General features: G+C 42.5%; 1 protein-coding gene across 1 annotated transcript in view; it reads left to right on the forward strand.

Annotated features, from left to right (window-relative positions):
• The window catches only part of pnpt1 (polyribonucleotide nucleotidyltransferase 1), a 127872-nt gene that overhangs the window by 10369 nt on the left and 102572 nt on the right, over positions 1-14931 (forward strand). The window contains exons 3-6 of the mRNA XM_084320028.1: positions 6446-6520; positions 10136-10241; positions 12834-12883; positions 14327-14390. Coding sequence (XP_084176154.1) covers positions 6446-6520; positions 10136-10241; positions 12834-12883; positions 14327-14390 — 295 coding nt within the window. The remainder of the gene's footprint in view (positions 1-6445; positions 6521-10135; positions 10242-12833; positions 12884-14326; positions 14391-14931) is intronic.

Genomic DNA, 14931 nt, shown 5'->3' on the forward strand with positions numbered 1-14931 from the left:
AGAGAGAGAGAGAGAGAGAGAGAGAGAGAGAGAGAGAGAGAGATTTTCATACGGAGCGATCTCTGCCTCCCGTTTGAGGAAGTGTCGGGTTTCACTGTGCGCTATAGAGGGGGCATTAGTTATGCAGATCAGTACCCTATTCACGTCAGGGAGCGGGTCAAATCAGAACAGCTTAGTTGAGTGAGGGAGGATCTCGTGAACTCGAGACTAGACCAGGCGTGCGTTCCTGATATCAACTGGGGTTGCACGCACCTAATGGCGCCACGTGCACGCGCGCTCCTGCATAAATGTCCCCTCGCTTGAGCACAGACTACAGACAGTGCCTAATTGCCTCTACGAATGGAATGTAACACATTATTATTCACAACAAGTTAGGTGTGAATGTATCTGAGAACGTATTTAATACACCTGACGACCGGCGCTATTGATAATATGGGTGGGTACTTATAGCGAGTTGGTGAGTGCAGCGCATTCCTGTGTGCGTGCACACGCTTTGGCTCAAATCTTACCCTGCACGGAGTGCAACCCCGTCCCAAGAGCAACGCATGGACTAGACTGATGAGTCAATATGATAATTAGAGACACAGACCCATTGATACTAACTCCTATTACTATAAAAACATGCTAAACACAGAAAAAAGTCATTTATAATGCATGTCTCCTTTAAATTTGTTTTAATCTTATGTTGTAGGACTTGTACAGCACTTTGGTCAACTTTGTTGTTTTTAAATGTGCTCTATAAATAAAGTGGATTGGATTGGATTGGATTAATTAATTAAATTAATGAGTCGGGAGCTGCTCTCCATTACACAGCCAACAACATTACATTATATAATTATGTTGCAACCTTCGTCTATAAAGCAAACAATTATATAAATATTTATATGTAGTTAATAGAGACAAAGACATGTTTTTATATGGGTCGGGACACTATAAAAAACACTATATAGAATTGTCAGTGCTGTAAAGTTTTAAAGGGGAACTATTTTACTATTTCTTTCACTATTTGGGCCCTTTTACACAATTCCTGTGAGTCTATGGAACACCTCTGTATGTTTTTTTTCAAAAGAATTCATTGTTTTGTATTTCGAATCAAGTACTCAAAAACAGCATTTTTCTACCTCAAGATCTCATCCACTGTGTGGCCTGGTGCCAACTGCCACATCAACTGCCACATTATTATGCAGCTGAGAAATCTCTGACATCACAGCACGATTTTGGGAAATAATCTAATTGCGATTTTTCTGACCGATATTGCAATTGCGATTAAATTAGCGATTATAATTTTTTTTAAAGCAGCCCCACAGAGGTTTATTGTAAAATGCGGCTTGCATCTGGCCTACGCGGTGGGTCTGTTCGGGACACCAAGCCTGAAAATTTTTCTTTTTACCTTGGAATCGATACCGGTACCCAATGGTACCTTTTTTTCTGTACTTTACTCTCCCTCTCTGAAGTCTAAACTTCACAACACACAATCTAAAACCCCTTACCTCCCTCTCCCAAACCGATCTTGTATCTCAATGGGACTTCCTGGTTAAAAAAACATTTAAAATGTTATTTTTTTAAATTGCGATTGTATAATTGCATCATTCCAAATCGCGATTTCGATTTAAAATCGATTAATCGTGCAGCCCTAGCGCCAATATGAGAATTAGAGACATAGATCCTATTAATATAAGTCCACATAGCTAGGAAACAATGCTAAACACTGAAAAAGGCCATTTATAAGATAGTTCCCCTTTAAACCTTTTTAAATCTAGGCGGCTGGGTGGCGCAGCGGACATTGCGCTCGTCACAAACGCAAGAGACACCGGGTTCGACTCCGGCTGTCGCCGTTGCCTACATAGGCCGTCATACTAACTAAATTGGCAGAGTTAGCGGGTGGAAGTTGATGGGTGGTAATCTGGACATTGTGGACAGCGACTCCTACAGGTCGGTTGGTGACGCCTGCACAGCAGAGACAGGAAATGGCGGGGGTAGTGTGAGCCTCCCACACGTTACACCTCGCCAATGAGAGTCCGCGCTGGCAGGTGAAAAGATGTGACAGACAGTGGGATCGAATCCAGCTGTGGTGCTTTCGGGTTGGTCGACCGTCCATTAGGGCTGCACGATTAATCGATTTTAAATCGAAATCGCGATTTGGAATGATGCAATTATCAACAACAAAAACGCATTTTTTTTTTTTTTTTTTTTTTTTTTTTAATTTAACCAGGAAGTCCCATTGAGATACAAGATCGGTTTCGGAGAGGGAGGTAAGGGGTTTTAGATTGTGTGTTGTGAAGTTTAGACTTCAGAGAGGGAGAGTAAAGTACAGAAAAAAAGGTACTGTTGGGTACCTACCGGTATCGATTCCCAGGTAAAAAGAAACATTTTCAGGCTCGGTGTCCTGAAAAGACCCACTGCGTAGGCCAGATGCAAGCCGCATTTTACAATAAACCTCTGTGGGGCTGTTAAAAAAATATATATAATCGCAAATGTAATCGGAATCGCAATATCTGTCAGAAAAATCGCAATTAGATTATTTCCCAAAATCGTGCAGCCCTACCGTCCATACTAACACAATTGGCAGTGTTAGAGGATGGGAAAACCCGGCGAGGGTGGGTCCTCAGGGCTCTACGCTAACCTTTTTCCCAAGGAGCACATGTGTTCCTCCTAAATGAAAACATTTAGGAGCACACAAAGAAATTTAGGAGCACACAAAGAAATTTAGGAGCGCAGTGAAAAAAGTACCAGAGTTTATTAACAAACTATTTATTACATGCATTTTATACTGTGCGTGCATACTAAGGGACTTTTCCTTACACACATAGAAACAGCGGCGAGAGAGAGAGAGGTTTTTACCGCAACGAGGTGCGTTTAGACCATTGCTCGCAGACTTTTCCTTACACACACAGAAACAGCGGCGAGAGAGAGGTTTTTACCGCGACGAGGTGCGTTTAGACCATTGCTCGCGGAGTTTTCCTTACACATAAAAAAACATCGTGACTCGTGAGATAAGTTGTCACAGAGCTGTCAAACGCAGGGCTGATTAGTTAGATGTCATACCTGTAGGTTCTAAAATAGAAGGTCCGCACTGCTCTGTGTATATTATGAAATGACAATTGCGCTTTGACACGCCCACTACCCAAAACCATTACTCGCACACCGTGCTCCTAAATGATTTGTCCGGTTCGCACAAATCTATTTTAATGGGCAAATGCGAGTGAAATGCTCTCACTGTAGAGCCCTGGTCCTGGTCGTTGTAAAACAGCGACTCCTACAGATCGGTCGGGGCGCCTGCACAGCGAGGTCGGATCCTGGGGGAGGTAGTGTCCTCCACACGTTACACTCCCCCAGTGAGAGTCCGCGCTGCCAGGTGAAAAGAAGTGGTTCAAGTGGGGATTGGCTACACATGTGTTGGAGGAAGCATGTGATAGTCTCCGCCCTCCCAGACCGACGGTAGGGGGCAGAGCACGCAATGACCAGGTAGGGGATTGGGAATTGTCATAACGACTAACATTGGGATGGGAGAAAAACGGAAAAAGAAAGGGGGAAAAAGAGAAAGCAAAAAAAAAGTGACAGGCTGCCTCCTCGTGTATCGGAGGGGACACGTGATGCAATGCTTCTATCCTCCCTACAACCGGCCAATGGGGGGCATATGTGAGCAACGTTCAAGACAGGGGAGGGGAGAATTGGCACAGTGGAATTGGGATGGGAGAAAAATAGAAAAAGGAGAAAAAGTGGATAAAAAAAAAACTTTAAAAATCTTAGACAAACGAAACACTTTGTATTGTAAGCCGTCATTTGAGGCTTTATAAAAGCAGCACAATGAACACAAATCTGTCAGTGCTGAGTCCGACCTCATCTTAAATAACAAACAGCATTGCTTGTTGTAGTTAACAAAGAGAGGCAGAGTTAATGAGGCGTATGACGTTCCTTGCATTGGAGGCGCAAGATTTTGCATGTGGGAGGGGGGATAAGAAAAAATTATTTGATATATATATATATATATATTTTTAAAATATATTCAATTGTTGTTTTCCCGTTCGAATCCCGTGCCCATCAAACGACGCTTTGAAGCTTCGAAGTATTTAAGACAGCCCTAGACGCATGACATTTTTGGGTCGCCGATGACATTTTGTCTCTGCGCTTGACCCATCCCATCGTCCTTCCGGCGAAGGGCAGCCGGGAGCAGACATGGGCTGCGGTGTGGGGCAGAGCCCGGGAACCAATCCAAGTGCTCCTGTCCATCTTCGTCAGACAGCGTTAGCGATCTATTCTGCATGTTTTTCCATTGGGTTTATATTCTGGAGGGGAAACCCTTGTGAGCACGGGGGAGAACATGCAAACTCCACACAGAAAGGCACAGGAGATACCCCACCTGGGTACCTGGCAAGGTACACAATTATGTTAATTCAACTACTTCACTGAACTGTCTCCTGTCTTCAAACCCCAAAATATCCCGGACTTGACCACATTGCACTTTGAATCACTCTTGTCCCTGTTCTCCCAGCTTCCCCTACAAACAATCTCCAAGCTCTCCTCAGCCACCACTTCAGCCTGCTACCCAGTTTTGCCGTTGTGATTTATTTGAGTTAATTGATTGATTGATTGATTGATTACTGATAGTTAACTCAATCAGCGCCAGGGGTTGGGGCGCCAGGGGCCGCTAGAGCGCCATCACTTTAATCAATGGGGAGACTGCGACATTTGCGAGTGCTTAAAATATATCTTATATTATAGCTATGGGTCTAATACACGTACACCCGTCGATTGTCAGCGAGTTGCTTCCAGTCAACATGCACAGAACAGATTGTTTTTTCATCGTACATTTCCGTTTTATACCGTTTTGAATATGAGTATAGTTTTGGTGATTCTTAGTAATCCCAGGAAAAGACGCAATAATAGCGTTTTAGTGGAATACACTAAACACGTTGTCATTTTTCGCCTGATTATCGAATCTTCCTGAAATCAATGCTAGATTATCATTATTATCCTTCCTTGTGCATACATGAAATGGCCCTCGTAGCGCGGCGCTCCCCCCCCCCCCACCTCCTGCACCCAACGGTAAACAGCCACACACACACAGACAGCTTCGATTGGATATATAGAGTCCTTACCTGGTCTCTGATGTAATGCAAAATAAATAATCCAATTATCTGATCACCATTCCAAATACTGCTCGTGGAGGTCCGTCCCACATTGTCGGGCATTGCATATGAATGGGGGGGGAGGGGGCAGCAGCGTTGCAGATGTAACGTTGTAAACGCTAGTCCTGACGGAGTATTTAAACCCCGCCCGCACGGCTCAGATCGCCCCAGAAAAGAAACTACACCATTTCTAATAGGTGCAATACCGGCTGGAAAGCGTAAGCGGTGGTATTTGCCCTTTTGCAAGCTCAGACCCATTCCCAATGATAACATCAGGCTGGATGGATGAAAAATGAATGGATATAGCTAATAAAAGAAATAACGATTAAAACCCGAGTTTTCTCGTGATTGGCGTTGAACTGGTTAGTTAACCTGACTTTTCTCGTGACTGGCGCTGAATGAGTTAAGGGACTGTGATTTATTTATGTTTTGCTGTGTTTTGTTTCATTGATTTATCCCCTGATAACTGTTGATTGATTTTCATTATTGAACTGTGATTTATTTTGATGAGTTGAATACAGTATATATCATTTCAACTAAACAACTGTTTAGTTGCCTGCCTCTTAAGTTACATTGTCACAAGCAAATTTTTTGTAGTGGAAGTTACTCCTGAGCTAACCGGTAGATGACAGTCAGTTTTAATTTGTTGACAGGTTTAGCCTGTCCGGCGCCCAGAGATGGACCCCTTCCTGCTGACTTGTTGTACGACAGTTATAAGTCACTCTGGATAAAAGCATCAGCTAGATGACTAAGGCGTCGGTTACACCTAGGGTGTTTCGTTTTTCCAAAAACGGAAACACAATTTCAGCGTTGTCAGTAGGGCAACGCGTTTTCCTGCCAAAACGGCATTTCTATTTAACAGGGACAGCAAACGTATTCATTCAGCAACAAAACGAAAACAAAAACACCTAGTCTAACCATGGCCTAAATGTAAATGTTAGATTTACAAACTTGATTTTGGTAAAAAGTGACAGCACCATGGGCGACCGGGCCTTCTGCTCGGCTGCTCCTCGCCTGTGGAATGCCCTCCCTGACTACATGAGAGCACCACAGACCACTGTTTCTTTTAAAAGAGGACTAAAAACGTACCTCTTCACCAAAGCTTTTTCTTAGTTTTAACCTTTTATACATGCCTTGTGTGTTTTATCCCCTTTTTTTGGTATGTTTTTATGCCTTGTTTTTTAATTTGCCTATGTTTTTAAAGCCTGTTTTACCCTGTAGTGCTTTGGGATTTGGCTCCAAATGTAAAGTTCACTACAAATTAAATGTATTATTATTATTAGCCCTTACCAATCTGTTCCCCTGTCTCTCTGTAGCTAGGTGAGACCTCTGTGATGGTGACCACTGTCAGCAAGACCAAGCCATCCCCGTCTCAATTCATGCCTCTTGTGGTATGTTCTCTCTTTATGTTGTCCTCACTCACAGAATGGAATCACATCGTTTCTTGTATTCACACAGGGTTTAACAAGATGCCATTACATACATTCTATATCCATATTGAGACCAAAGGAGACCATATTATGGAGACCTTTGGTTTTCTCATGCAATTGAAAATGAAATTCATGAAACCCACTCTAAAGCCAGAAAGTCATGAAAGTCTGTGTCAAAATCTGGTGACAGAACAAATGAAATCAGAATTTGCGGCATGGTGAAATCAGAATCATCACAATCGAGTGAGGTTAGATATAGATTCAGGAGGCGGCGTGGTGATGTAAAAATCATCACAATCTAATCTAGTGAGGTTAAATATGGATTCGGGAAGCAGTTTAGTAATATCAAAATCATCACAATCTAGTGAGGTTAAATATAGATTGAGGAGGCATTTTAGTAATATCAAAACCATCACAATCTAGTGAGGTTAAATAATGATTCAGCAGGCAGCATTGTGATATCATAATCACTAGTAAACAGGAAGTGATCCTTTACTTGTGAACTCACTGTCCGATTTCCATCAAACATGACAAATATATTTGTCATGCAACAGCAAGGAGGCCTGTGAAGTTCTGAGTCATCTCGCCTCATGGTGGCGCTGTTCTAACTGCTCTTAAATGGCTGGAATTAGGGGCATGAGGCCAAAGGTAGATTGAGAATTTGGGCCAAATGGTATAATATCCGCTGTCGGCCACCAACAGTATATGTCTAGATTCTGAAAAAGTTCACATCTTGGAGATGCATGTTTTTCATCCGACACTGTTTTTGAATACCCCTTTGCCGTTTCCTGAAAACATTAAGTAAAATAAATGTATAAAGCACCTTTTAAAAATTACTGCAGTTGACTAACGTCCAGATCAACTCTGCTGTTATACAGGACTTATATGATATGATGATGTCATTACCTGATGATGTCAGACTGAGGTGCATTTAAAGGACCAGATTAGTCTTTTTGACATTGTGGGTTCCAAGTCATTCTTGCCTTGATCCAAAAACCACACGTGTAATGACAGTCTCTCTCGCTTGCTCTCTCTCTCTCTCTCCGTCTCTCTCTCTCTCTCGCTCTGTCTCGCTCTCTCGGAACGCAGTGTGTGCTCCGTAATATGATCATTATGATCCACTGGAATAAAAAAAATATGTTTACTACTTACATACTGTAGTTGTCTCCTTTGTTCATTAATGTTACCTAAATGTCATATAAGTGAATTGTATAGAAACAACTCACCAAAATGTACTATTGCACAACTGATTTGACAAAAATAAATCCACCAAAATTTACCTTTTACTGAAATGACGCCACTGTTCAGGCGGGATTTTCCCGAAAATGATCTATCCAATAGAATGAATGACCTAGGCGACTGATCTGTCCAATAGATGAACGACTTGGCGACTGCATGTCCTTTGTTTACAAATTAGGTTAGCTCAAAAAAGGGCAGTGTGAATGCAAACCAAAATCAAACAATGTATCATTCTCACATTTGGTCCACCAGAAAGTCCGGACTATCCGTGGACTTTCAGATGTGAACACAGCCTAAAAAGGAAGAAGAGGAATTCTTCCTCAAATACTGTATTACATCACAATGGCAAAACTTTTAAGAAAACAAGTGACACATAAGATGTTAGCGTGACATTTAACTCATTGACCGCCACGCTGTTTTCCCATTTCTACTCAATGGCGCCAGCGTTATTGACCATTTTAGCTATGTTTGCGGACCCATCGTGTGTTCTGTATTATAGCTATGGAGACAATAGTATGGCTCATTTGACAGGCATTGTTTATAGTCCAACACTGACTAACCAGTTAATTTCTACATACTTTCGTTTGTGCGCTATTTCATGCTAAACATCGCCCCTTTCCAAAATAATCTAGTCTTTTTCCCTTGATCGCGAGATATGACGTGTTATATGCATTATGCCCAAATCGTTCGGGTTGCTCGCCTGAAACTCCAAATATTTCCAAATCAAAGGTATATACCATATATATATATGTGTCTTCACAAAATCATCAAGGGGGGGGGGTAGTTTTACCTCGAAACTGCGATCGTTACCAAAAGCATGTTTTAGGTCCGGTAAAATACGACACTGATCGGTACAAAAGCATGTTTTAGGTAAAAAAAATACCAGCAGGTTACCTAAAATAGACCTTAAATAATGAATAAATCCCAGTCGTCCCATCGCGATCGCAATTACTCGTGTATATTGGGCATGGCTATCATACGGGAAACGATAGGTTTAAGACATCAAATCTCGACTGATTGCTATGTCCTGATCCACTTTGAGGAGGAAGCAGCCGGAGGTAACTCAGTACTGGAAGACAACTGATATCCCCAGTTCAAAAGGTAGGTGATACTGCTACCTGGCGGGATTCAGTCGTCATTGCAATTTTAACGTTGGCAGCGGTGCAAGGGAGATAGATACAGGCAGCTCCGAGTGTTTAGAATGGGTATCAAAGGATCTAAAAACGAGAACTCGTTTTTGGCGCTCAAGCGTTGGCGACGAAAAACGAGTATACTCGTTTTTGGCGCCCAATCAGTTAAGATGTTGTGACTTTCTTTCTTTAGATTTTTGTATCAAGGCAAGAATAACTTGGAACCCACATGTCAAAAAGACTGGTTTGGTCCTTTAACACTTTGGATGCCAGCCACGACATAACACGTGTTAGCAGCCCGCCCCCTGAATGCCCAGCACGACAATTAGCGTGATTTCATATTTCATCAACCGAGTCTACCGTTGGGAAACCAGCCCCATCAGGAGCTCAGATGTGAAAAAAGCGCCCCCTATCGTCTCCCAGATGGTAATGCACCCTTTTGGAATGGATTCAATGAAAATGGATGAGAAAAAAAACTCCGGAATCCACATTTTACTTCTCACGCATGTACCCCGAGCCGATCGGAGTCATTGTGGAGCATCAGAACAGCGTGTAATATGTGTTTTACAGTATGTAGCGTTGGATCAATAAAAGGATCGATTTTTGGAATGGCGATCAGGAATTGGAATAATCTTTTTGGATACCATCTGATCTCAGGTAAGGAATCTATTTGACCAGTCTTAGGATAATCAGACCTGTTTTCACGGAGATATAAGCTTTTCCCCTATGTGTGATATGGCTGTTTGGCTGTGTGAGCGATCAGGAACTAAGAGAATCGATTTTCAGCTCGCGGCACCAGCGTGCATACGTACACATATACTATCGATAATCTAGCGTTTATTTGAAAACTATTCATAAATAGGCCGAAAAATTACAATGTTCTAGAATATTCCAGTACAGGGCGTTTATCACGGAATCTTTTTATTTTCCTTGAAAACGAGGGCTTTTCAAAATGCTATAAAACGGAAATGAACCGATAAAAAAACAATCTGCTTCGACAATGTTGACTGGAAAATGAGTCATTGATAAGCGACGGGCAGATTAGACACATAGCCATAATTTAAAACATAGATTAGGCTATATTAACGCTAACATTGAAGTGGATGGTGGGCATTCAAGCACTAAATCGTGCACCCCCTGCTGGTGCTGGGCACTGAAAGTGTTAAGAAACTGGTCCTTGGTCAGTGAGTATGTGTTTGATGGACAGGTGGACTACCGGCAGAAGGCAGCTGCTGCCGGCCGAATCCCAACCAACCATTTGAGACGAGAGCTGGGCGTCACCGACCACGAGATCCTCACCAGCAGGCTCATCGGTGAGATAAAGAAACAACACATTCACTCACCAGCAGGCTCATCGGTGAGAGAAACAACCACTCATTCACTCACCAGCAGGCTCATCGGTGAGAGAAACAACCACACATTCACTCACCAGCAGGCTCATCGGTGAGATAAACAACCACACATTCACTCACCAGCAGGCTCATCGGTGAGAGAAACAACCACACATTCACTCACCAGCAGGCTCATCGGCAGGGGTGCAGTCGTAATATCAGAACTGCCTGGACGCCACGTGCACTCGCGCTCAGGCGCATACATGATCCCTCGCATGCGCACAGAACAGATGATTGTTATGCATAAATAGTAGGACACATGTTTGTATAGGAAATTACTAGTTTTAGTTTAGTTTTTGTAAATATTGCCTTGAAATAGAGAAGCTGAAAAAGGTAGCAGGATGTAGCCTTCAATATATAAAGAAACTATATTGTCAACAGATATGGTTGAAAAACAAACAACGTTTTAAATGAAATTTTAGATACAATATTGTAGTTACAATTTCTTTAATTGAATTAACTTAAACTAGAAAAGTAAATACAAACTAAATTAACAATGTAACTTAGTTTACAGAAGGACAGTTTCCTTCTGAAGCACAACTTAATGCCTCATCCTTCCAGTCGGGACCATTTGTCACATAGTGAGAGCTCCACAGATCAAGCAAACCCCCACAGGGCTTGTATTTTGGTTTTGCACTTCTCGTTCTTTGTTATGTTATTGGTATCCTATTATTATGCAAAGTCTTCTAGGTGATAGATAAGTGCCGGTACTTGGCGTACAGCGCGACGAGTTGAGTAAGTTGTGAAAGCATTTTTGTGTGCACGCGCGTGCACATCCGTGCGCGTACTTCTGCTCAGAAAAAACTGCTAGGACGGCGTGGTACTGCGTGGGACCACCACTGCATCACTGCTCATCGGTGAGAGAAACAACACATGCACTCACCAGGTGGCTCATCGGTGAGAGAAACAACACACATTCATGCTTTCTTCACCAAAAAAGGGCACTTCACCAAAAAGCAATGCTGATAAATTTTGCACATAATCTCACACACATCCAAACAGTTTTGCACGCATTCAATTAGTTTGACAGTTATTGAGAGTAAATTAGTTTGAATATGGTCACCAGTGATGTCATCGGGGACTTTGAATCCTTGTGTTGTGTTAATTACAGCACCATGAAATTATAAGGTAGCTCTCTGTGCATTCAGTAGAAAGCTATCCGGCTGCAAGCTAGCCTAGCTTAGCACAAATGAATGGAAGCGGATATGGATCACTTGTCTGACTCTGGAGTGGATGGTAAGTGCATTTCCCATAATGTTGTCATGTTCCTTTAACTCATTCAGCGCCAGCTATTAGACGGCAATGCCACGCTTTAAAAGATTGATGTCATACTGTGACACTGAAATGAAAAAATATTTCATCAACTTAAACAGTACGTCACACCCCGCGCCTCTCCCTGCCGTCTGCAAGTGGCTAATCTTGAGTTTCTGACCCCCCAGTAAACTAACCATGGATAAATCAAAAAAAAGGAAAGTCTGAGGAAAATAGAGGGTTTAATTCAGCGTGGACAGATTAATTTGCTTTCACGACTAACGATGCTTACCTGTATGCCTGATATGTGGTGAGAAATTTGCGAACAACAAAAAATTTACTTTTTATTTTATAGATTTTCCACAAATAAGGGAAGGACTCAAATAGAGCTGCATAGTTCAGGGTTTTATTTCAAAGTAGGTCTACACATGGTAGTCTTTTTTCAAAGTGGACTACTTTTTATTTTATAAATGTTCCACAAATAAGGGAAAGACTCAAATATATCTGCATAGTTCAGGGTTTTATTTCAAAGTAGGTCTACAGATGCCAGTGTTTTTTCTCCTCTGTGTTTTATTTCAAAGTAGGTCTACACATGGTAGTCTTTTTTCAAAGTGGACTACTTTTTATTTTATAAATGTTCCACAAATAAGGGAAGGACTCAAATATACCTGAATAGTTTAGGGTTTTATTTCAAAGTTGAGAAAAATGGCTCTTTTGATCGTAAAGGTTGCTGACCCCTGTCCTAGATTGAAGCTGTCTGTTCTCCTAGAGTCCAGCTGTCTTCAAAAAAAAAAAAAAAAAAATTATGTTTTTGGTAGACCTTTTATTGGTTTTTGCTACCGGGCAGTCCGATAGAGAGAGAGGAAGAATGGGAGATAGACGCCGGGTCTGGGAGTCGAACCCGGGACGGCCGTGTTGCACCGCAGCGCTGTACGTGGTGCACCACCCTGGCAGTGGCGCCCCGAAGCTGTCTGTTCTTCTAGAGTGAAGCTACGTCTGTTCTCCTAGAGTGAAGCTGTCTGTTCTCCTAGGGTGGAACTGTCTGTTCTCCTAGAGTGAAGCTGTCTGTTCTCCTAGACTTGAGTGAAGGTGTGTCTGTTCTCCTAGAGTGAAGCTGGGTCTGTTGGCCTCCATTCGTGTCTTTCCACTGACCTCTAAATGTTGTATTTGAACATAGAAGGAAGAAGGTTGTAGTGCAGCAGTATTAATGTGATTGTTTTGAATACTATAGCTAACAGCCTGCCCTCTGTCTCTGTCTCACAGACAGGTGCATCAGACCACTTTTCCCAGCTGGATACTTCTACGACACTCAGGTCAGCTCCTTTTAGAACTTGAAATGCTATTTGTTTTCTGTCCTTTGGTGATCCCATTTTCAGTTCTTTAGCATAGACTCTACTGTGTGTGTTTGTGCTGTCCGCCCAATTGTTCTATATCAACCTGGTTGTCAAGCGAGCACATAATGTAACTGAGCTGTCTGTGAATATCTGCATGTATTTACATTCTTAAAGGGATAGTTTTTTTTATACATTAAGTGGTATGAAATACTTGCCAGTAATGTAGTAGATGCAGACCATTAGCTGACTTACCAGTCTCATGGTTGGAGTTCTGGCAGCGTTCAGAGCGAACCAGGAAGCTCCAGACTAGGGATGGGCAAAACAAAACTCACAAAAATACTATTCGATAGTCACTGGGAATTTTTTATTTTTAATTTTTTTATTATCTTTTTCCCCCTCCTTTTTCCGATTTTCTCCCATCCCACCCTTCCTGGTTGTTGCGCACTTTCCCCCTACTGTTGGTCCGAGAGACCGGAGACTGTCACATGCTTTCCTCCGACGCATGTGCAGCCAACCGGCAGGCCAGCCTGGCCGCGCAGATTCTCACCGGGGAGAGTGTAGCGTATGGGAGGCCGCACTATCTCTCCCTAGATCCTACCCTTGCTGAGCAGGCGCCCCGACCGAACTGTAGGGGTCGATGTCCACAACGCCCAGGACCCACCCTTCAGCTTTCCCACCCTCTAATACTGCCAATTGTATTAGTGTGAACGGCCAGCCAAGCTGATAGCAACGCCGGGAGCTGGATTAGAACACGCAAATCCAGCCTCTCCAGCGTTGGTGACGAACGCAATCTCCGCTACGCCACCTGACCGCCCTCACTGGGAACTATTTGATTATTACCCCCACACCGTTAACAAATGATTTTATTTTTAGTTAATAGCAAATGAGACATAATCAAACAAGAAAGCTAACGTTAGCTGGCTGCTGTCATTGCTAACAGCTAGATATTTGTGAGTCGCTGCAGGTTAATGTTATTTCCAGGAACAAAAGCATTCATTCCGAAAGTTACTTGAAATGTCTGAGCTTCCATGTATGGTTTTGTTTTTGATTTAATAGTGAACGTGAGATAGTCCAACTAGCAAGCTAGCTGGCTGCTGTCATTGCTAACAGCTAACGCTATACGCACCTAGCTAGCGCGTATTTCCGGGAACAAAATAATTAATTCTGAACGTTACATCACTGATGCCTGAAATGTGTGAACTTAGTGAAACAACATGGCAAACGTTGTCTGAAGCTTCCTGGTTCGCTCAGAACTCCAACCACAGAACGCTGTAAAGCAAGTAAGCTAATGCTACCAATTACACTACTGGTCAGTATGTCATACCACTTAATTAATGTCAAAACATCCAAACTATCCTTTTAATGTCCCTTGCCTGTTGGTAATATGGAGACAAATTAATCATTTAAATCCATGTGTTGCAGGTCCTGTGTAACCTGCTAGCCGTGGATGGTGTCAACGATCCAGATGTGTTGGCCATCAATGGAGGTGAGGCCTTTAGGTGAAGTCCTGGCCAAGCAGAATATATCCTTCCACTGCTTTGCTGATGATGTATAGATCTACCTATTAGGGATGAGTTAGGATTTTCGAATAGTTGTGCCTGTCTCCACATTAGATTTTCATGTCGATTTCATGTCGAAACAGACAATAACTTTCGTGTTTTTTTTGTAGTTTTTTTTTGTGATTTTAGAATATACGGTCTTAAGAACAGTAGACTATTCTAAAATAATTTGGGTCAGTCATGCACATCCCTACTACCTACCTCTTAGCGCCACAGGACAGGTCAGTCATGCACATCCCTACTACCTACCTCTTAGGACCACAGTACAGGTCGCACTTCAGCCACTGCTTGACTGTCTAACTGACATCAAAGCACGGATGAGTGCGAATTTCCTCAACTTAACCCTTTCTCTGCCGATGACGTGTTAAAACGTCATTCCTCGCCATGCGTAATCTGCCAATGACGTTTTACAGCGTCTTTGAGATCAATATTTAAAATTTCTGTCATGGTATTCATATTTCACCCACG

The sequence above is a fragment of the Notolepis coatsorum genome (assembly GCF_963971535.1).
Source record: "Notolepis coatsorum genome assembly, chromosome: 8".
Lineage (NCBI taxonomy): Eukaryota > Metazoa > Chordata > Actinopteri > Aulopiformes > Paralepididae > Notolepis > Notolepis coatsorum.